This window comes from Pyrus communis, chromosome 9, assembly GCF_041283825.1.
Source record: "Pyrus communis isolate YQ-2024b chromosome 9, ASM4128382v1, whole genome shotgun sequence".
Lineage (NCBI taxonomy): Eukaryota > Viridiplantae > Streptophyta > Magnoliopsida > Rosales > Rosaceae > Pyrus > Pyrus communis.
This window is the reverse complement of record NC_142573.1, coordinates 24,311,993-24,336,856: the sequence shown is the minus strand read 5'-3', so window position 1 is coordinate 24,336,856 and position 24,864 is coordinate 24,311,993. Positions and strand designations below refer to the sequence as shown.

Genomic DNA, 24,864 nt, shown 5'->3' with positions numbered 1-24,864 from the left:
CTTACAATAATTATCAAACTATCAATTACGTTCCTGCTTTATTTTACAAGAAAAATAAGCAAATAAATACAAACTCAAAGAATTTCATTCTTTCGTAACTTTGCCTGCAGTCACAGAAGTCTTCGTTTATTTTTAGGTCCTTGGGTGAACATTGACCAATTGGAAGGTTACTAATTCGGTTTATAGTAGGCGAGAATACCATAAACAGTCTGCACAACGGTAAGAATGAGAGCAAGGATGACCGCATTTGAGAAAAGTGACAAGATTGACTTTGGATTGTATAGATAATCCCTTTTGATCCTTGCAAACCAACGCCTTAGCCAGCGACGATGGTAACATTCATTCACTTGCTGGGCGAGGGAAGAGTAAAAGAAATTTATGCGTTCAGTGCTATAGCGAAGCCTATTGAAGAAACAAACAGTGTCCTCCTCGCTCAACTCGGTGTCTATAATTCCTTTCTGAATGAGGGAGTCTAAATCTTTGGTAGACTTGATAAGCTGATTCAATAGCATGGCGTAAGACAAAACGGCACATTTGTCAAAGCTGTCCAGACACTGTTCGTAGGCTATGAGGTTTCTGAACAGGGATTCTGTGTTGGATCGAATCATCACATACGGAATTTCCATCGCTCCATTTTCCAATTTGAAGGTTATGTCCGACAGATCTCTGTCATTGGATGCACTTTGAAATTTGACTCCAATTTCCTCGAGAAGTGTCACTGAGGGAATAGGAGTCCAATCTACATCATAAGACCTTGTGTTCAACAATGATCCAACAAGCGAATTTCTTACTGCGTCAAGTAAATTTCTCATAACACATTTCTCCAAGGGACTATGCTTCATTCCGGAAAGGCCCTTAGTAAGTTGATATACAGAAACCTCATGTGATGTTTTTGTGAGGTTGAATAAACAGTCGAGAACTTGCCACGGAAGCTGGTTTTCAAGCAGCAACAAGTCGTTTTTAAATGTGGAGAACCACCCTGGCACACAGAAACTTCGCTTGCGGAAAAGTTCTAAAATATAGCAACCATCGACCACCATCATTTCTACAAAATTATCGCTACTCAGATCAAACTTTTCGTCATAGCAGTTACGAAGAAACTCTTCTCTGCTTCTAATTTCTTTGACAAACTTCCCCAAACTGGTATCTGGAGTTGGTTTGCGATCGAGGAGGGAACGCAAATACTGTAGCTTAGTTCGTTCCATGCCTTGATACTTTATTCTTTGGTGGTGATACGGCCCGATTGAAACCACTTGTGGGAAAAAAGCATTTTGATTCTCCCTGAAATGTTTGGTAGGGACTCTAAATACGCAAGTATGAACTGGCTCTGTTGATTTCTTGGGAAGCTTTTTTTCTATCAATGACGCTAATTCGTCTTCAATTTCTTCGTTTCTGCTCCAACCTTGGTTACCCATATGACTTATTTCTCTCCCACTTCTCTCTCCCTCCTCTCCTACTTGAATTACGGAGTGATCAGCTTTTGCGTTGCTCTCACCAGCTGAGCCTGTCATCGTTAACTCTTTTCAACTTCAAATGTGACTCGCTTACTCTAGTCTGTATTATATATTAACAAGAACAAAAATTACAAATGATGTCAATCCATTAATTGAATTACCAAATTTATTATTGGAACCTTACAAAATTTTTATTACCCTAATAAAAATTGAAAATATGACTTTACCCCTTGAAATTTATTTTTATTTTTTTATTTAAAACACACCTCACAATTACATCTTTTCCTTCTCTCCCTCTGTGCCGCCTACCACCTGTTCTGTGTGTCTTTTATAATTGTTCAGTAAAATAGGCCTACAATAAGAACATTAATTCGTTAAATTTTACATATAGTTATACAAAAAAAAATGTATTTAAAACTTATCGTACATTTGAAATAAAAGTATTGACTTTTGATACGTTTAGATTTTAAATGTAACAAGAAACAAAATGTACTAGAAATCCAAATGTACCATAAAATCAAATGTACCCATAGTATAAGTAATCAAACTTACCAATACAATCAAATGATCATACAACCAAACGTACATTTACTATGTTTATGTATGTGACAATGAGTTTTGAACATTCTATTTAATTCACTAAAATAAATATTATAATAAATAATAAAAAAAATCTAAAATCGCCACAATGAGAGATGCATATAACTATAATAAAAAATGCATAGGTAAACGAATAAAAGGACAAGAAAAAGGAAAATTAAAATATAACGAGAATTTTTTTTAAGGTGGGTAGCAAACAATTTCATGAAAAATTATATTAAAAAAAAGTGTAAAACTGAACCTCTAATAAAATGAAATTAGTCACTAAATTTGTAGGGAAAATGTTTAATCAAACTCTTAAAATAAACATATGTTTAATCAATGAAATTGAAAAACGAGACGTCTATATCAAAACGCTCATATTTTTTTCTAACAAAAACCTAATGAGCTCAAATTAAGCAAATTCGTTAATTAAGTTTGACTTCATCCAATTTGTATTTTCAGTGCCAGCTAAAATGCACCTAATGACATTTTGACTTTCAGTTTGTAACTTATAAGTTTTGTTACATAAGCTGTAAATTTTTTGTAATAATAGGTCACTTATTTGTCTACATGGTATCTTATTTGATTTGGGTTTTATTTGGATGATTTTAAAAAGTGGGCTTATGCTAAAGAAATAAGAGTGGTAAGAGCCTATCTCTAAATACCTTCAATAAAAAATAGAAACAGCAGAAATTTCAATCTAAAATTTGTACGCAGTTGGTAGGAGAAACTCACCTGCAGGATGATCCAGCTTTGATGCAGCATCCAGAGATTGGCTAAAGAAATAAGAGTGGTAAGAGCCTATCTCTAAATAACTTAAATAAAAAATAGAAACAGCAGAAATTTCAATCTAAAATTTGTATTGGTAGGAGAAACTCACCTGCATGATGATCCAGCTTTGATGCAGCATCCAGAGATTGTGTTATATGTTATTGGAACCTTACACACACACACACACACACACACACACACACACACACACAATTCCGCATCCAGAGATTGTGTTATATGTTATTGGAACCTTACATACACACAGATATATTCCGAATGGAATTAATTAAGAAACTTGAGAGATCGAACAATGAATTAGACATTTATACTTACCTTGCTCAAGTCTGTCTCCTTTGCTTTATTCTATAGCTAATTTGTCCGACCATTCGTTTTGAGAATAAATTCTATATTGATGGATGAAGAGATTTTGTATGTGCTTATAAGTAATTAGGCTATTCCTCATATTGTCGGTTTTATGGTAGAACCTCAACTTTCTTCAATACGTGTTACCAAAGTTTTAAATGGTTCTTTTGATTGTCTGCGAATTAACCAAAGAATATATTAGAGTCATCTTTAATTTTCTTTGTTAAGATGAATTGCAGTGACTTTTAAAGCTGGGAGCTTCTAGTCACTCCCAGTACTGCTCAACTCACCCTTAAAACAACACTTTAAAATATTCGTTTTGCCCTTTAAACTATTTAGAGAAATTAGAAAACCAGAAAATAATTCAAAGTGCCATGGACGAGATAGTCTATCTGGCGTAAAGGTATATAAACCTTGCCATTTTGTGAGTGCTTTTTACACAACGAATATATAGTAAATGAAACGTTCTGTGGAGCATTTTCGATTTAGTTAGTAGGTCGAGGTTGAACTGATTTAGTTAGTAGGTCGAGGTTGAACTAATTTAATCTTATGCATATATATACCCTTTTTTTGAGAGCAATGGAGGATATATATTTCATTCAACAGTCAACACCAACACAGCACAAAAAGAGAGTCTGGGCAGGGCATATGACTAAAATTTGCTTATGCATGCTTTAATACATGAAAATTGACTCAAGGAGAAAATATTGTGAATGAATATCTTAAATTTGTGTGTATACCATTACATGTAGAATTTTCTATCTTATCAATTGTTAAAAAGTTGACCTCGCTTAAAAATGTTTTTGTCTCCATCCCTGCTAAAGCATTTTTGTTTCTTACAAATATCTTCTCGACGTGGCAACGGTCTATTGGCGATGAGTAACAAAAATAAAAAGTACATATTTAAAACATAGAGAGGAGTCACATTCTTCTAGACTCATAGTCCAAGAACATTGTGACCACTAACTGTTCGATGTTAATTCATCAGTAGGTGATTGTGGTGAGAGATTTTTCAGTGTAATCGGTGCACAAAGTGGTACATCACGTGTCACTATACAAATGGTGGGATATGTATGCTAAAAAGTTAATAACTTAAAAAATAAAATTTTCCACCACTTCTATTAAAACACGTGGTGTACCACTTCTATTCCCGTCACAACTAAAAATTTCTCATGATTGTGGAGACATAATTTAACCACTTCCAATAAGAGAAGGACACGTGAACTGTATACTCGCTATGACAGTTTTACACTTGATATCGTGAGCAAACCACAAATCACTCCCAATAACGTGGCACCTGTCTGCCCTCCATGAGGGATCGTGGCACCTGTCTGCCAAGTGAGTATTAGGCCTTTGGCCATCAACGTATCAAAGGTGCTTCAGGCTCATGATATTCCTACCACCAATCCAAACTCAATCCAATGGGGATAGAAAGTGGACTCTTCGGAGTCTCCCCTTTGGTGTCCAGCGCGCATGTGTTCTTACTAACAAGGACCTTCAAAACTACTAGTTGGCAGGACTACATAGACTAGCTTGCTCCATCACGACCAAAAAGTTAATGTCTGCCTAGTATGGCTTGCAACCTCCTTGCCTGGCTACCTACCATGGTTAGATCTATAAGTAGCCAAGTCAAACAGGAAAACGATCATCGCCACTTAATACCCAAAACTCTCTCTAGTTTATAGTTTTTTCCCAAACTATCTTTCTGACTTAAGCATAAGAGGTCCCTTGCCGAACACCCTCCCATATTTCTTGGTGTTCGTCAATCAGGCTAACAGTGTTTGTTATTTTGCAGGTTTGATTTCATCAGTTTAGCCTTGTACAAAATTTGCATCCAGAGTGGTTACTTAACTTTTGTTCTTATACATTTTTCTTTATGGCTAAACTAAGATCGAATTATGAGTGACCATCACTGTTCTAAATCACCGCCTAGAGCCACTTGGACTGTGCTGATTAATCTCCAGGCCTTTGAAAATTAAGAAAGGTGACGAGACTTGCCAAGGCGGGTTGTCATGCCCCGGACCTAAGGTTGATGGAAAAACCAGAATTCGGTGCGCAAGCTAAAAAATAAAAATAAAATAAAGAGAAACTATAGAAACTGAAACGAGGTGAGAAATAAAATTACTCTTATAAAAGAATCAAGAATTATTTGCGAGGCTAAAAATAAATAAATACAAATTCTAACATTACATCTAATTCAATCTCATTTCGTCTATCATTTTGATCACTTAGTTTGTACACCTACATAACAATAGAGAGACGAGCTTCAAAAGATCAGTAGGGACATAATTTTACCACAGTAAATTGACAAATCTTAAATTAAGTGTCATGGCATCGTATAGTCAATTATCATTTCATCATTAATTACAATGCAGAATGCAATGCAGAATCTTCGTCTATACCCGTTAATTCGTATAACTAAACACCAAGACCTCGTACATCCATTCCGTACTTATACCACTTGGTCCCGAGCAACTAATTATACGAACTAACCCCACAACTCAATCATCCCAATTTCGCCTTTTGTTAGTCGTCTTGTCAAATCCTTCGTCGCCAATCCCAAACTAAGAGTAATTGCACAAAAGATGCTTTCCAACTATCCTCATTTTCAAATTTCTAATCTCAACACTCAAGTTCCAACTAGATCTAAACAACATGAGTGATGCACAAATAATGTCATTTCATCTTTCACATGTGTCATAGTATATTCTTAACGAATAGCACTTCATCAATAATTCCATAACTAATAATAAGTAAACACTCAAGAGAAGCATTTATCCAAGTAGCACCACATCACATTAATCAACTAGTAAGATCAACAACAATAATATAACACTTCACTAAGGTTAATAGGGAACTTTAGCGAAAAGCTCCGGTTAATGAAAAATCACATTTTTACACTAAAAAGTCAATCATGGTACTATTCACTTTATCCTTTATTTTGTCTTTATCATTAAAACTCAAAATTTTCAAGTCCTTTTCATTAGTTTTCCTAATTTAATAAAGCCAATCTTCATAAAAATTTATCGTACTTCCCCTACCTGAATTCCAGAGCTAAAGCACAGCTCCAAGCTATTATCACAAGAGTCCAACACCTTAATAAAATCTTATTCACAAGTATAAGCAAGTCACTAAATGCACAACCACAACTTTATATCACGATTACATCAATTATTTGATTAAGTTGGATTTAAAATGTGTTTTAATAATGTTGTGCAATGTGCATGCATGGGATTCAGGGGATTAATAACATCTAGTCTAATTTGATTTTTGTATCTGTGATTCTATGTTCATTACCTATTATTCTTAATTTGGGGTCTGAATTAATGATGTTGAGCTTTGCCCCTGTATTTGGTACTGGGTTATGCCGGTAAATAGCATTAACTGTGTGATTTTTTTGTGTGAGTAAATTTGGAATGGGGAAAATTAGCTTAGATCTTTGACTGAATCATTGCATAAGTTGTTTCATCTTTCCCATTTGAATTTTTTCGTTAGCTGATTCCAATCGTTGCTATGGGAATTCATGGCAAGTCACAGACCACCATATAAAATGGATTGCAATCGCTCCTCCAGTCTTTAAAAGGAACCTAAGATTCACTTCTGCTTCACTGGATATAAACTAGATGTCGTTGAATTGCCAATGGATTCCGTGTTAGCTGGTTATATTGTTTCTCTCGGGAATATGGGGTTCGAAGCACTAGCTTTTCCCATATTTCATTCCATTGTAGAACGCTATGCAACATTTTATACTAATTTTTTCTGTTGCTATCTTTCCATCGTGTAGATATTCGCACCTTTTTGGTTAACAGACATTGAAGTTCCTTGTATGGTTAGCTGAGAGCCTCAGAACATGGTGAATCCTAGGTCTCTGCATTATTGGTTTTAGTCGTTAGCTGGTTAACCAAACGAAATGAATGAGTGTATAAAAATTATGCCTTATTTTCTTTTCATCTGTTTTCATCTGCACTGATTGACGCATTGAAATATTTTGATTTGACCTTTTTGCGTCAAGGCATGCAGTCCAGATTATCGAGGAAGCTGAGGAATTTAAGCGGGCCTTCTATGAGAAACGGAAACTCAGTTGTGAAACCAACAAAGCTCACAACAGAGAAAGGGAGAAGGTAGTAATTCTCCCATCATCTTCTACCTCTTCAGTAATCCTAATTCTATTACCCTCCCTCCCTCTCCCTTGCTCGCTTGTACATGCATGCATTCTGCAATCACCATCAGTGCTTCATATGTGAGACATGAATTTGACCTTCTGTGCCTCTGTACGTGGCCAACCAAGAGAAGTTCCACAAAGAAGCTGACAGACATTACTGGAAAGTAACGGCGGAGCTGATTCCTCGTGAGGTGCCTAATATTGAGAATAAGAGAGGGAAGAAATATCCTGACAAGTAACAACCATTAAAATTGAATATGCCATCTGTCACTCAAATTCATGGATATTCGGATGCTGATTGGGCAGCTGATATTAACCTAAGGCCTTCAATTACTGATATGTAGTTTTCATTGGTGATAATCCCATACCTTGGCAATCAAAGAAACAGCCCTCAGTATCAAGAAGCTCAACTGAGGCTGAGTATAATGAGCTAACTGCACTGCTGATATATGTTGGATTCACAATATTCTCAGAGATTTACATGAATTTTTAGACTGTCCACCTTCACTACATTGTGACAATATCTCTGCATTAGCATTGAGTACAAATCCTGTCTTCCATTCCAGGATTAAACATATGGACACAGTTTATCATTTTGTCCGAGAATGATTGCAGAAGAAGGATGTTACAGTTCATTACATTCCTACAGAAAACAAGATAGCTGATGTGCTCACAAAAGGTTTACAGAGTCGAGTCTTCATTAAACACTACTGCAGTCTCAGACCTGGACATCCTCGCTGAGATTGAGGGAGAGTAACAACCATTAAAACTGAATATGCCATATGTCACTCTCTCATTGGGTTAGTTAGAATTGTTGGTTGTGTAATGAGTTAGTTAGATTTGTGATGAGGTGTACTGCCACATCAGCCTAGGTTGTTACCATTAGCTATACATATATATCCCTTGTAATGATTCATTTCTCAATCGATGAAATAGTTCAGATTTTCTCTCTCTCTTACTTCGCATTCTCTCTCTAAAATCCTCCTTGATCTTTCTCGGTAATTTCTTAGTTGTTCATCAATGGCAGTGTATCAGTAGTGTTACTAAGAAGAAGCCTTCAATCATTGTCATCCAGGGCCCAAAACCTGGTAAACCGACTTCAAGGATGCGGCAGATTTTCCTGAAGCTGAAACAGAATCCTCCGCCACAGATGATGCCGCCCTCACCTGCCAAAGATGGCAAGGATGCAATTGGAGGAAAAGATGAAAAGGATGCAAAGGATTCAAAGGATGGAAAGGATGCAAAAGATGCAAAGGGAGGGAAGGACGCAAAGGATGCCAAGGAGGGAGGAAAGGATGCAAAGGAAGGAAAAGGAAGGAAAGGATGCAAAGGAAGGAAAAGGAAGGAAAGGATGCGAAGAATGGAAAAATTAATTCACCAACTGCGGCTGGAGCTGCAGCTGCAAGCGCACCTGTTTCACCTGCCAAAGATGTTACTACGAATCCTACTCCCGACTCATTAAAACCAAAGGCTTCTGCTGAACCAGAGGGTGAGCAACATTCAGAAACCTCGTCAACTCCAGCGGAGTAATGACCCTTCATATTTTTTTATTCTTTACATTATCTTTGAGTCCAGTGCATAAAAATTTACTAGGAAGAATAAATACAATCATTTGTCCACTATCCAAAGTGTGCAGCATGGAATGGACAGCTTGCAGAGATTTTTTTTCCTAACTTGCTCTATGGTTTTGTAGTCTTAGCTTTGTAAGCAAAACCACCTATGTCGAATTCTATGTTTTCACACATTTTTTAGCCTTTTGAAATTACACATGCTCTTATTGACGCCCAATTTATGGAGTAAGAACCAATTATGCCCTTACAATATTACTAATTGTCAAACTATTTAAATTCCCAAAACATGAAGTGTTGAATGATGATAAAAAAATACCAAATAATTTTACAAATTATCCAAAAGTTGAAAACGAGAAATGGTAAAATAATTTCAAGCTGTATATGACTGTCACACATAAGAATCAATTACATCATTGCTTTATTAAATATGGAAAATAACCAAATATACAAACTCAAAAGAGTTTGATTATTTCATAACTTTGCCTGCAGTCGCGCAAGTCTTGTTCAGTTTTAAGTCCTTGGGCAAACATTGACCGATTAGAAGGTTACTATTTCTGCTTGTAGTAGGCGAGAACACTATATATGGTCTGTATAGCGGTAAGAATGAGAACAATGATGACCGCATTTGAAGTTGACCAGATTGATGATGATAGTTAATCCCTTTCGATCCTTGCAAGCCAATGCCTTAGCCAACGACGGTGATTATATTGATTCACATCCCAGGTGACAACAGAGTAAAAGAAGGAGATGCATTCAGTGTCATTGCAAAGCCTATTGAACAAACTAACAGTGTCCTCCTAGCTCAACTCGGTTCCTATAATTTCTTTCTGAAAGAGAGAGTCTAAATCTTTGGTAGACTTGATAAGGTTAGCGAACATAACTTGGCATAAGACAAAACGGGACATCCCTGGTGCCCCAGTGAAGACTGTTCGTAGGTTATGAGGTTTCTGAAGACAGATTCTGTGTTGAATCGAATTCTCATATGTGGAATTTCCATCACACCATTTTCCCTGTTGAAGGTTATGTTCAACAGATTCCAACCGTATACAGGTTGAAATTTGACTCCAATTTCCTCAAGATGTGTTACTGAGGGGATAGGAACCCAATAGTCAAACTGCATCTTAATCCACGGTGATGATCCAACAAGCAAGTCTCTCACATTGTAAAGTAAATGTCTGATTTGCCGTGTCTCCATGGACTTATCAATAGGCATCCTGAGGCAAAATAAGTCCTAAGTAACATTGGAACAGAAGTCGCTAATATGTTGATGCAGATCTCTTTCTTCTGATGTTCTTGTGAGGTTGAATAAACAGTGAGAACTTGCCACGCAAGCTGGTTTTCAAGCAGCAACCACTCCTTTTCAACTGGCGACAACATATCTCTATATTGTGGTGATAGACGCAGAAGATGTTCACAATCTCCAGTCTGTATGTCTTTGTGGATAAGTTGTATATAAAGCAACCATCGACCACCATCATTTCTACAAACTGATCGCTACTCAGATTACCAAACTTTTGGTCATAGCAGTTACGAAGAAACTCTTCTCTGTGATAGGGATTTTTAGGTACCTACACAAAAAGGTTAAAAATCACATAAAATACTTGTAAGAGTACAATGTTGTCGTAGTATAGCAGCTCAAGCAAGGTCGTTATCCACAAGTATTGAATAAATAATTTATGTAAATAACAAATCTTAATTAATTATTTGAAAACAAAGTTTGGAAGAGGGTGATTTTATGACCTAAAATATTAAAAACGAATTTAATTAAAAACAATTAAATAAATTGGGAAAGTAAAGAAAACAAAAGAAAATAGTTTTGAAAATAAATTTGAGCACTAGGGTTCCGCCGTCACCTTAACAATCCTACGTAATTCTTCCAATTACTTATGAATTACACATGCATATTTTGAAGGTTAGGTTTTCCTAAAGTATGCCATACTTGGTACCTCCAACATAGAACATACATCTAACATGCAACCCATCTGTGACCACCAGATCGAATGTAAATATGCAAGACTCATTAACTTTTGTGAAATCCTTTTGAAAAACCATACAACCCTTAAGACGTGTCGTCCATCCTAAGAAGTTACACATATTAACCACAAGAAACCTTAGTCAATTCCCAGGACAGCCCTTCGTCAAAATTGCATCAAATTACTTTTCTAAATATCCTAATGGTGGCCAATCATTAAGACAATTAGATAGTTTCAACATGGTGATTAATAATTCAAAACTTGCATACATAATATCATAAGCAAATTGAAAAGAAACTACACATTCTTGCTAAGGCTCGTGGCCTCGTCCTAGCAAACAAAACTAGTTACGAACAATCATAAAATAAAATATTATTAAAAATATGGATAGAAAACACCTTGAAAATAAACTTGAATCGTCAAAAGTAGTGTGTGCGTTCTCTCCCCTCTCTCTAATGGCTAAAAAGCCTTATCTATACTTCTACAAAATAAAATCCTACCTAGAAAATGTCTTCTAAAATCTAGGAAACATAATAGAATAAGATAACTAGGAAATAAAAGGTTTTCTATATAGAGAGATTATATTCACACACCCCAAATTACTTCTCTCACACCTTTTAATTTTTTAATATTTTCTACACCACTAACACTTGATAGAAAAATATTAAAAATATTAAAAAAATTAAAAGGGTGTGGGAGAAGTAATTTGGAGTGTGTGAATACAAAAACTAAAATTCCAACTTCTCATAAAATTAGTTTTTTGACTGACCAAATCAACTCTGATTTATTCCCAAAAGATCTCTTTTGAAAGCTTGAGACGTCTCCTACAAATCCTTCAAAGGAATCTTCCTCAAAATATGTCATCTTGACTTCTAAAATACCCAAAACGTCCAGAAACGTCAATCTGAGAAAGCTGCCCGCTGGACCTTAATTTTATTGCCACGGTCAAATGATTTGGTAGAAAAATCTGAAACTTTGACATGATCATCTTGAAAGGCACATGAACATCCTCCAATTAGAATTACTTCAAAATTCATCTGTTTGATCACTTTTTGCTCTAGAGGAAGAGGAATGTCCTACATTGAAAATATGTAACAAAATATCAAAATTCTACCAAAATAATTAATAAATTAATACTAAGATTATGGTAATATATATGGTATAATATGGACTCATCACTCTCCTTCTAATCTCTTTGACAAACTTCACCAAATTGGTGTCCGGAGTTGGCTTGCAATCGAGGTGGCATTCCAAATTCCATAGCTTCATTTGTTCCATGCCTTGTAACTTTTTTCCTCCGTGGTGATACGGCCCAATTGAAACCACATGGGGCACAAAAGCATTTTCATTGTCCCTGACAAGTTTATTAGGGACTCTGAATTTGCAAGTATGATCTGCTTCTGGAGATAAATGGGGAAGCTTTGTTCCGATCAAGGACGCCAATAATTCGTCTTTTTTTTCATCGTTTCTGCTCAAAGTTTGCTCACCCACAAGACTTACTTATCACTATCTCTCTCCCTCCTCTCGTATTTCAACCATGGAGTGATCACCTTTTGCATTGCTCTCATCAACTAAGTTTGTTGTCGTCAATTCTTTCCAAACTCCAAATGTGACTCACAACCTCTAGTATTATATAAAAAAAATTACAAATAATATCAATACATTAATTGAACTACCAACTTTATTAGGCTTATTAGTTGATTTGCTCCTTAAACTGTTTTTGTCTCATTTTACTCCCCCTGAAACTAGTTTTATCTCACTTTGCTCTTGCAATTGTCATTTCCGTCTCATTTAGTCTTAGTTCACCTCATTTTCGTCAAAAGATGTTAAATTGAAGGGTAGTATAGACATTTTATTCTTGAAACAACTCTTTGCGTCCAACCTACTCACCAAAACAATTGTTTGAATTCTATTTTTAACAACTCTAACTAAAATTTTGAGCTTAACTTACAATAAAACGGTTTCTTTTCTCCAATTTTAGTCATAGACTAAACTCAAGGACTGGATTCACAATGCTAAATTCATTTCTCCTCTTTCACTTATTTCTAATTTGTTTCCCCATTTTTTCTTACCACAATATACATGAGGCATGGTAAATATGTGGTGATCAACAAACATTCCCACGTAAGTGCTAGGTCGCCAAGTATGAGGCTTATCTATGCCCGTTTCAAAAATGAAATGTCCATACTACTCTTTAATTTAATGTCTATTTGATGGAATTGACGAAAGAGGTGAACTGAGACTAAATGAGATGAAAATTGCAGTTTAAAGGGGCAAAGTGAGACAAAATTAGTTTTAAGGGGTAAAATAAGACTAACTGACAATTTCAGGGAGCAAATCAATTATTAAAAATAGATAGAGCAGAAATTTCAATCTAAAATTTGTAAGCAGCTGGTAGGAGAAGCTCACATGCAGATGAGCAAACTTTGATGCAGCAGCTAGAGATTGTGTTATATGTTATATGTTATATGTTATTGGAACCTTACATACATACATACATATATATACACATACATACATATATATATATATATATTTATATTCTGAATGGAATTAAGAAACTTAAGAGGTCGAACAAGGAATTATACGTTTATACTTACCTTTCTCAAGTCTCTTTCCTTTGTTTTTATTCTATTGCTAATTTGTCCGAGTGTAGTCAAAGTTTGAAATGCTTCCTTTAATTGCTTGCGATTTAACCTAAGAATATATTTCTGTCTTCTTTTTCTTTGTTAAGATGAATTGCAAAGACTTCTAAAGCTGGAAGCTTCTAGTCACACCCAGTGCTGTTCAACTCACCTAACAACACTTGAAAATATTCGTTTTCACCCTTAAAACTATTTAGAAAAATTAGAGAACCAAAAAATAAATTCAAGGTGCCATTGAAGAGATAGTCTATCTGGAAAGGTATGTAAAATTTCGTTCAGTTATTAGGTCGAGGCTGAACTTTAATCTTATGCATATATAACCCCTTTTTTGAGAGCAATGAAGGATTCATATTTCTACACCGATACAGTACAAACAGAGAGTATGGAGAGAGTATGGTAGGGCTTATGAACTAAAGTTCGCTTATGCATGGTTTAATGCATGAAAAATGACTCAAGGAGAAAATATTGTGAATGAATATCTTAAATTTGGGTGTATACTATTATATTTTGTTGTATTTTTTTTTTTTCCAAATGGAGAAAGATTAGGCGAGATTAGCTATTCAGCAATGGTGAGTGCGAAGTACCTACCCTCCTCTAGAGGGGTGAGGACCATTACACCCAGAAACCCCCCACATGTCCCTTCTCCATCAATTTTATTAATAATAAATGAAAGTAAACGAAAATGATACATGCAGGGAGACTATGCCAAGACCCGCAAAGACAAAAAGATCAACGAAAATTGTAATAAGGACAAAACAAAAGGTCATGAGCATGAGTAAAGGCTACAAAATCTAGAATCATGGAGCACTAGTAATAAGCATAACTATCTGCCCTAAAAGAAGCTAATACATCTGCAACATGATTTCCTTCTCTGTAAATATGTGTACACATAAATTGCATTTGACAAAGTCGTTAGAGACAATTCTTCCAATCCACCATAAGAAATCACATGACCGCATCAGGAGCCTTAAGACGATAGTGAATAACCAACATGGAGTCGATTTCAATCCACAAGCTATATGTACGGTCTTGTTGAAAACAAGAATTTCTACAGCAACTGAATTTACAAATTTGATGGAAATTGACTTGGTATTTGAGAAAACCGCACCGGTGGGTGTACGGGGTGGATCGCGACAATTCCGCCATTTGGGAAAGTAACACGGTTGACTACCACCATAGTTTGACTCCTGGTGAGGTAGGGAACAAAGCCCAACCAACCTTGGGGGCGGCGGAGCACCAGAGGTGACAGATCGAACCACCCATTTCAAGGGTTCCGACGGATTGAGGTGTTTTCTGGCCACTTCCCAGCCGAACTAGGCTTCGGCCTAGGTATAAAAGTTCTTCCCCTTTGTGTTCTATAACCCTATCTTGGTAATTTTTAGAGTTCGTCGGAATTTGGGGTTTCCATTCGCCGGAAATCACCACCCACGGTGGTGCGTGGACAGTAAACCGATGTTGGTTTTTTTTTTTTTTAATGCAAATTTTGATATTCCAATTACATGTTTGGTATTCATTTGATGTGTTTTGATTATTAACACGAATGTTGGATATTTTAGTTAATAAAATATTTTCGAAAATGAATTTAAAAAAAATGGTGAACTACGAATGGTTTGATCCCTTTGAAGGGTACGTTGTCACATCCCAGTCTCGACACCGTCATAGCACGATACTGTCCGCTTTAGGCCACGCCCTGACAATTTTGTTTCTGGGAACTCACGATTATGTTTCTTGCCTAAACTCGTTTAACTTCGGAGTTCTGATAGAACCTGAAACCAGTGAGTTCCCAAAAGGCCTCGTGCTATAGGGAGGGGAGCATGTACATATAAGGCACATCACCCCTTCTCTGTTGGTCGATGTGAGACGTTACATGCGTAGGCAGTCTAATGAAAAGTTAGATGAAACCATAAAATAAACGAGGTTAAATAATAGAGTTTTGACCTCTTGTTGGGAATTAGAGTGAAAAGAAGAAATTGGTTTAAATTAAAAATATAAACGTATGTTTTTAGATAAGTAATTTTCGTGGTAGACTTTTGTGAGTAATTAAGGAACTTTAATTAAAGAATAATGTGTAATGGTAGTAAATTAAACAAGAGTATTGAATTGGGCCTATCATTGGAATAATTTCCCAAAAATAAATATTTCGGGGGTGGGGTGTTACAAAAAGTTTCAAAACAAACCTGAACACTGATTGTACCACTAGAAGGGGATGTAGAAAAAGCTCCAACAATCAAGACCAAAGACCCACAGTAGAAGAAAAATCTGAAAAAATCCAAAAAAATCAATTGTTAAAAAGTTGCCCCCATTTAAAAATATATATTTAGCTTTGTCCCTGCTCTTAGCTAAAGCTTTTTTGCTTCTTGCAAAATTCTTTATGGAGTTGGCAACATTCTATTGGTGAGGAGTTACAAAGTATATATTTAAAAGATAAAGATAGGAGTCTCGTTCTCCTAGACTCCATAGTCCAAGAAAATTACGATCACTCACTGTTTGATGTTAATCCATCGGTATATGGTTAGAGCAACTCCACCCCATGTGGAATTCCCTAGGGGATAGTCCGATTAATCCCCTCCCCTTCCCCCAAAAACCTAGTCCACCCCTCTTAATCCACTAGGCTCTAGGGCGAGCCCAGTTCCTCAGCCAGGCAATTATCCACTAACCCATTACCCAGCTCATGTGGCGCCAGGTTGACGTTAGCAACAATTTTTAATTCAATTTAATTTCCTCCATCTGTCCCCCCCTTCTAACGGATTTCTCCTCCTGCGACGACCATCAGGAAACCTGGAGAAAGTTTTGTGAACTCAACCTTTGAGAGGGAAGACGTCGAGCCCTTGTTGTCGAACCATCATCGTTATCGTCGAGCCGTCGTCGTCACCCTCGAGAACCTAGCATCCACATCTCTAGCCTTCGACGGGCAAATTGGGGAAATTCCAGGAACAAAGAAGAAGAAAGGGATTAAATGACTGCTCTTTGGGAAGGAGCAAGAGGAGTTGAGAGCCTGGGGAGAGTTTTACAAGAAAAAAGAAGAAGAAAGAAAAAAGAAAAAAGAAAAAAGAGAACATAGAAAATAAAATTAATAATAGAATATTATTAGAAAAGTGTTATTGGCATTCCAAAAATCTCATTCTACATTCCTTACAAGTGTAATTTTCTTTCCTATTATAGAAAGTTTGGAGTGTAGAATGAGATTTTTGAAATGCTAATAATAATTCCCTATTATTTTTTTTATTAATTTTTAATTATCAATTGTCTGGACATTTATTTTATGGGGTGGAGATGCTCTTGGGCAATTACTGTTCACTTAGGGCAATTACTATTCACTTAGGGGGATTAAATTACCTATTGCCCAAGGGAGTTTTTAAGGGTGGAAGTGCTCTTATGAAGACATAAATTAATCACATCTAATAGGAGGATATGTAACTATATGCTCGCTATGACGGTTTTACCTTTGACGTTGTGAGCAGAAAAACCACTTCAAGGAATGTGGCTTCTGTCTACCTTCCATGAGGGACCGTGGCACTTGCCTGCCCTGTAAGTATTAGACTTTTTGGCCATCAACGTATCAAAGATGCTTCGGGCCCATAATATTTCCTGCCACCGAGCCATACTCGCCCAATGGTGACATAAGCTAGCTCTTAGGAGTTCCCCCTTTGGTGTTTGGCATGCTTATACTTTTACTAACAGTGACCTTCAAAACTATGAGCTGGAATGACTGCGAAGATTAGTCAGCTCCATTACTAGCATAACGATAAGGTCTGCCTAGTATGGCCTGCAACCTCCCCTCCTGGCTACCTACTATGGTTTAGGTCTATAAACAGCCAAGTCAAACAAGAAAAATGGACATTGCCACTTGTTACTCAAAACTCTCTCAAGTTCATAGTTTCTCTCAAACCATTTTTCTGACTTAAGCATCAGGGGTCATTTCCCTCCCATTTTTCTTAGACGTTTGTCAATTAAGCTAACGATGTTTGTTATTTTGCAAGTTTTATTTTTTTCAATTTAGCCGTGTACAAAATTTACATCCATAGTGGTTATTTTAACTTTTGTTCTTATACTTTTTTCCTCACCACTGAATTAAGATCAGATGTTGAGTAACCATCACTGTTCTAAAAATTACAGCCTAGCACTGCCTAGACACCAGGCGGCTGACCACCGCCCTGATTAATCTTTAGATGCTTGAAAATTAAGAAAGGCAACCTAGACTTGCCTAGGCACCTGCCTGGCCCACCTAAACCCGCCTACACACTCTCACTTAGACAGAAAATAGTTGCACTTTATTTTTTGAATAAATTGTAAGAGACTTATTGAATACTTCGATGAACACTCATTACATGTTTGTTCCCTATTTTTCAATATGTTATAATATTTTATAATTTATATGTCACCTTGTTTTGCAATTTATATATCACAACACAATTATTATTTTTCTTAAGTATAAGTACACATTTATTTATATATTTAGTAATAAATTTAATCAAAATTAAAAGAACTGCCAAGGCCCTGCCTAGACACCTAGGCTCTAAGCTCTGCCTGCCGTCCAACTAGCACCTAGCGCCTTTTAGAATCATGGGTAACCGTTGAAAAATATTAGTTTTTAGGTTTTTTTTTTTTGTTGCAAGATGTAATCCTCAATTTGTAGCTGTCCCGACAATCTTTATTTATTTATTTGTTTTCTTGTTGATAAAAATAATGTCCATAATTTTATAACTCTTTCGTTTTTGCTTACTCTGATTTTGAGATTTTCCATGGTCTAAGATAAAGGGACCCAAAAAAAAAAAAAAAAAAAAAAAAAAGAGCTTGGCTGTTAAAGAGATTCCGGTATCTCGGGGCATCAAGGACGTAGCAAGCAGAACTTCACATGTGACGAGAGAAAGTCATGTGCCAATCGATGAACCACCACCATTTTACAAAGGGACCCCGTCCCACGTGTAGTGGTGACCACAGCCCTTTGAATCCTTTGACCCTTTTCGTCACTCACAATTTTATTGTTCTGCACCACAAAAATTACAAGCCTTGTGAGTTGTGAGAGGTTTCGAAGTTGAAAATTGGAACACATTGCATGTGGGTGACCATGCATGCCATGTGATCCACATCTCTCTTTTCCTTCTGCATTATATGCAATGTAATTACGAATTTTGACATCCATGTTTAGATAATTAAGCTAGCTACAATCGCGCATGTGAGTGTCTGTTAATCATTGATGCAACTAAATTTGCATGAATGATTGTCCATAACATCAATTTTGTTGCGCATATCACTCACATGTGTCACAAAGTTAGAAATGAGACATGATGAAGACACTAATTTGGAGACAGCAGACCTCTGGCCCTTGAGGTCCTATATGCTCGGAGATCTCCAATTGTAAGCGAAATTATAGTGCAATCAAATTGTCCAAATTCATTAAAAACACATTGGGTCACACAACCTTACATATAGCATTAACAAAGCAAGAACACACGCTCTCTCTCCTTTTGGAGAGGGCTGGCTACATATCTTAAGTGCACATCTACAAACAAAACCAGTTGGAACAGCAGCAAAATAGGAAAAACAATATCTCAAAAGAAAATAAAGAAAGAGCATTGGATGCCATTGTAATTAACTAGTGCAATCCAACAGCTACTTTTCTTTCTTTTTTTAAAGAAAAAAGAAAAAGACCACCCTGACAACGGCTACTTTTGGGTCATGGGGGCAAGACCTTTTTTCTGGCCTAGAAAATGCTTAGTTAAAAAAGTGCTTTGTAAAAAGGTGCTTATATTATATATATCTTGACTTGTTTGTCAAGTAAGCTAGCTAGGAGTGGAAATTTAGGCGAGAAGTGTAAGTGGCTTTTGGAGACCAATTACTGGGAATGACGTCTCTGGCAGAGAGAGTTTTTGCTGTTGAGAGAGTTGTAATCTTCACTGAGAATGGTCCATTTAGGGGACCCCCATTTATGCACCAATTAGCTCCCCAGACATGGCTCATCTCGATCCACTCACTAGAACTTGCCTGCACCATTCCACCAACACAAAAATATAAATAAAATTAGTGAACTTAAAAATTCTCTAATCAGTTAGTTAACACTAAAGTATTGCTTTGTAAAATTGATCCGGGTTGAGGTATGAAATAGGATTTGTGTTATCGAGTTTAGGAGAGTAACTTACATGACAAATGCATACTTTTATTATCGTAGTATTTTTGTATCATGTCAGTTATTATTCTAATAACTAAAATATTAATTGTATGTATGAGTATCTTTCTTTTGTTGCTTTCATAAACCCTTTTGGGCACGTTTACAGTGCTTTTTATGTGAAAACATGGAATTGCACGATATTTCAAGGAAAAACTATCTTTACTTTTGTTGATTTGGCATTTTTTTTATTATCTTGTTAGCAAATGTAAATGTTAATGTAAAGTAACTAAAGTTGCAAGAGGCATGCATGCAGCATTGTAAAAGAAAAAAAAAAAAGAAGGAGAACGTACTGGTCTTATATGCATCGATCCGACGTCTCCATCTCCATCCTCAAACTCTACCAGAAGTGATAGCCAATAATTTGTTGAACCTTCATTTACATGGAAGGCTATTTGCTTCCCAGGATATTTACATGGTGTCCTGCAGTTAAAATAAATAAAATATATTATTATTATTTCAATTCGTCAAGGATATGAATTCAAAATAAAAGAATACAAAAAGGTAAAAATAACTGAGTGGTGTGTAACTGTTTGGGTTCCGTTTTTCTTAGGGTAATTAAAAGCATTCTTCATTAAACAATCATCAAAGCATATTAACGTACGATATACAGACAAAGGAGTGACTGCATTAAAACTTTACTCGAGAAAAAATTATGTGAGAAAAACCTCGAGGAAGAAAAGAATGAAAACGACATTAGGTAGTTGCTTAAAGTCAATTGTTCCCCCAAAATCACAACCGTTGTTTGGCAAATAACTGAAAAACAGATGTAGTAGTTAATTAAAAAGTGAAAGAATGTTTCAAGATTAACTCATTTAGCTTGTTTTCTAAAAACAAAGAAAATAAAACAAAAAGGAAATAAACAAAATTAGTAATTAACCAGCAAATAAACGAGAGATTTTTCAATGTGACCGGTATACGAAATGATACACTACGTGTCACTGTATAAATGGTGAGATATGTGTGCTAAAAGATTAATAACTTAAAAAATAAAATTTGCCACTATTTCTATTAAAACACATGATGTACCACTTGTACCGTCATAATTAAAAATTTTGCTAAATAAACAAAAGGTTCCAAAAAATAAATTGGAAAGGACAAAATAGGACCTAAAGCAAACAAGCTAACACACAGTAAACATGACATATGAGAACGTACCGTCGGTAAAGGACAGAGAGCTCGCCTCGGTTTCTGAGCAGACCGCCATTACCGGCGACAGCCATGCGTCCAAAGGCGGCGCCACTGAGGTCGAAGTGGGTGCGCCCATTCGAGCAGTAACCACCCGGGCACTCATCCGTCACAATTATCGTGACGGCTCGTCTCGAACAGATGCTCTGGTCGAGACACTTGACTTTGTAACACGCCCCGCACCCCTCGCCGCTCTTGAACAGCACTGGGCTCACCGCCCCAACCCTCGCCCTGTACGGCTTCACGTCCACCATTGACCCGTACCCACATGCTCCGCCTACCAAAATTACGCGCATGCCGACATAATTAATACATGGGAAATTAAGAATATCTGTAACATAATCTTAACAAACTATAAATCGTATCATTGTTTTCTCATTAATGTGAAATACAATATTTTTATTATTTATTTAAAAATGATATGATAATTAACTTGACTAAATCTAAATTTGCGAAAGAATATATAATACATTTGAGATGTACAAAATCTGTTGAGACTGTAGGTACAAATTATATTATAGACAGTCTATACATGCGGCATTGTAAGCTAAAGCCAAATTGGGTTTGAGGGTAGGGGTCTACCGTCGCTGCCGTCGCCTTCGGGGCTGCCGTACCAGGTGGCGGTGGCTGGGAGCCAGCGGGTGTTGGCCCCGGGTTGCTGAACTTGACAAGACACAAGCAGAAGCAACGAAGTCAGCACCAAAACAAGGCCGCAGCCACGGTGGAGGAGCTGCATTGTGAGCTAGGCTGCTTAATTAAGTGGCGTGTTGAGTGGCGGCGGTGGCGGGCAACAGTTCTGAGCACTGGTTTGGCTAAAAAGTGAGCACAAAGCTTTGCCGACAGTTATGTAGTTGTGTTATGCTTTTGGTATAGGTGTTGTATTGTATATGTAGGATATATAGCACAAGCTGCACAGCTGCCACAGAAAAGGCTTCAATAATTTCACCATGACCATCTGCCCCATGTGCTGTCGTTGTATTTACGCCAGGAGCCACTGAAACCTGGGCCCACCGACGGTTAAGGCGTTATTTCCGGCTGTCTTTACCTTCTGTGTGTTTGTTCAGTTGTGTGCATTGATGACGGAGTGAATGAATGGTAGGGGTGTTTTCGTAATTTCAAACAATTGGACCGTTAAGCTTTTCGTCCTTCTGGTAAGTTAAGGACCGCTAGTAGACAGTGTGCCCTCAAAGCTCAATGTGATCTAATACGGAGTAGCGTACTATATATTTTTATACAAGTAGTGAGATTCTTATATTAAAAAATTAATAATATAAAAATAAAAATTTATATACTTATATAATAACACGTAAATATATAAAAAGTTTTTAGTGCAAGTGGTTGTAAATCCCTAGGTTCAAGAAGTGTACTACTTATTATGTTACAGGCACAAGAGTGAGGCAAGGGGCAAGTTGTGCAAGAAATAGTAGGAGGGCAAGTGTGGCCACGGAGGAGGCCGTTAGAGTAAACGCAGTGTGAACAAATGGCTGACATTTATGCGGTTTTCCCCCGGGATGCTGGCGGGTTTTGTTGACTGGTTTAACTGATTTTATCTAGAAGAGTAATGTCACATTTATTAGAGTTCCTTTCTTACGTCCATTCTATACACAGCTCGCTGATCCAAACATTTTGAGTGAACCAAGGACAAAAAGCTTATAACTTATGTTAGACATGGAAGACGCTTTCAAATAAAACCAAAATAGTATTGATCATAAAATTTAACATTACAACTTACAAGTTATAATTGTTCATGATGAGTTTATATTATGAAACATGTAGAATTATGATTTCGTTGTTAATACAAGAAAAAAAGTGCTAGAAAAATCATGTTTTAGACCATTTGGGATAGACCGTATAATGTGTCGGTTGATAGTTATATTCCTTTTGTAATAATACGAAGAAAAAATCAAATCTCATCACCCACCACAACATGTGGTTTACAAAATATGGTTTAAGTAGATGATATCTCTTGCATCATCTTAAGAAAAAAACATATTTCTCAACGTATGTAAACAATCAAGCTATCACTTAATCGCTAATCTCCCATTTTGTTACTCACCATACCTTGCTCAGTTCTAGATGGGTAAAACCCCATAAATGGTTGGGAAATTTTTGCGATATTGGTAGGCAATTGGCCACCTTGCCATGAAAGAGGGGGGAATATAATGAAACTAAGCAAAGAAAGAAAACAAACGAGTATAGAGAGAACTTATGAACTACTACACTAATTGGGACAGGGGTGCGTGGTTGAAATTTAGATAATGCGATTGAAGTTCATTTATCGATGGGGAGTTGAAACATCTTGACCTAGCATCTACTTTGATTTGCTCCCTCCAAGGGGTCGTATGGGAACAACACTCTAAATAAAGATTCGAACTTGAGACGTTTTTCAATTGTGAGAAGGAAAATGTTAGACAAAACCTAGGCCCCCAAGAAAAAAAAAGTGTCCAACAATGCATGCTAACACCCTATGTCTCGTACCTGTGCTTCTTAAACGTGAAAATAAACAAAAACAAGGCAGCCTAGCGAAAATAACTGAAAATATGTGGGATAGGGTTTAGAGGCTTCAGACTGACCATAACCTCCTAGAACTAGAGTTTTAATACCATATTAGATAAACATTAGCCTCTAAAAGCTTGAACTGCCATGCTGAAACCAATAATGCACATCAAGCTAATGAAGTACTTGTACCAAAAATTATTTGGTTAATAACAAGCAAAAACCAATCTAAACAAACAAAATTGAACTCATGAGTAATAATTAAAATTATGATATTTCTTTGGCGATTACTCCTTTACTTAATCCTTTATTCCTATGGAAACATGTTATAACTTGAGAAATCACGGCCTGAAGTCACGATTTATTGGCTATAATTTGTGTGGCCCAACATTTTTCCGGTGCACGAACAAAATTTGTGGCTTACCTATCTTAACAAGTGAAAGATTTTTTGGTGTGCAGGAAACACAGTTTTGTACGCTCAGTATATAATATAAGCGGTTGGAGTTTTTTTTTACTCAAGTATCTAATTACTTGTATTATAACATTTGATGTACCGGGACGTACTCCCGACACACTAACAAATCTCGGCTAACAAGTTGGAGATAAGCTAGTGGATAGGCCAATAACGCATCGAACTTATATATATACTAACAAAAAAATGGGACCAAACACACATGCTAAAAGAAATCTCATTGTCTATGGACCAAACACATACTAAAAGAAATCTCATTGTCTTGTTTGGTAATGTAAATCACTAATTAAAGAGCTAGAATTACTATTTACGTTGATGCTGTTTTTTTACTCAATATATATGTATATATGCATGCGTGTAACCTCGTGGATGAAGTAGCAATTACGCATCTAATCATGTATATATAGTTATACGGTTTTTGTTTGCATGTTTATTTTCTAAGCTAGCACTTGATTCGATGCGTTTATATTTATTGATCCAAGAAACATCATCTTGAAAACAAAGAAAAATGCTGCTTAGTTGACAAATTAGAAGGAAAATCCACACCGGTTTCATACATGATCACTTGTTTAAATCATTCTGTTAAACATGTGAAGGACTCCGTCCATGTAGTTAGCTACTACTATTACTTTTATGTCGTATTAACATGCGATTAAGAATTGAGTTTTGTGTGGATTACAAATTGGACGTTTAAGAGAATTTCAACTCAGGATCCCAAATTTACATAAAAATGTTCTTAATCAACTGAACTACAAACCCTTATAAGATAAGTACAATATCAAACAACATATATATCTACGCTTTGGAGTTGTGTTGAGAGCATTTAGATCATGATATATATTTATTGTTTCTTTCTTCAAAGTTCAAACAATACGTAGCTAGATTATAACTATATGGTGTTATGTCAGTTTCTAGTTTTAATTAACTGAAGCCAACAGCCTACGATAACTATATGGTGTCATGAGTATGAAAACTTCTTCTTGATCGCATTCAGTGAACTCATTCTCTATTGAGCACCTAC

At 36.3% G+C, this 24,864-nt stretch overlaps 2 protein-coding genes and 2 pseudogenes across 2 annotated transcripts; 1 reads left to right on the top strand and 3 right to left on the bottom strand.

Annotated features, from left to right (window-relative positions):
• Positions 1–69: 69 nt before the first annotated feature.
• LOC137738845 (UPF0481 protein At3g47200-like) lies at positions 70–3,099 on the bottom strand. Its single transcript, XM_088699663.1, has 4 exons — positions 2,917–3,099; positions 2,772–2,812; positions 1,721–1,806; positions 70–1,554 (listed from the first exon to the last, which is right to left on the bottom strand). The coding sequence occupies exon 4, from the start codon at positions 1,509–1,511 to the stop codon at positions 171–173; it is 1,341 nt and encodes a 446-aa protein (XP_088555789.1). The 5' UTR covers positions 1,512–1,554; positions 1,721–1,806; positions 2,772–2,812; positions 2,917–3,099; the 3' UTR covers positions 70–170.
• Positions 3,100–6,810: 3,711 nt separating this feature from the next.
• On the top strand, positions 6,811–8,983 carry LOC148694446 (uncharacterized; annotated as a pseudogene).
• A 468-nt stretch (positions 8,984–9,451) lies between these two features.
• Positions 9,452–12,656, bottom strand: LOC137740724 (UPF0481 protein At3g47200-like; annotated as a pseudogene).
• Positions 12,657–18,889: 6,233 nt separating this feature from the next.
• Positions 18,890–21,747, bottom strand: LOC137738629 (expansin-B3). Its single transcript, XM_068478108.2, has 4 exons — positions 21,458–21,747; positions 20,846–21,152; positions 19,981–20,110; positions 18,890–19,506 (listed from the first exon to the last, which is right to left on the bottom strand). The coding sequence occupies exons 1-4, from the start codon at positions 21,609–21,611 to the stop codon at positions 19,309–19,311; spliced, it is 789 nt and encodes a 262-aa protein (XP_068334209.2). The 5' UTR covers positions 21,612–21,747; the 3' UTR covers positions 18,890–19,308.
• Between the last annotated feature and the right edge of the window lie 3,117 nt (positions 21,748–24,864).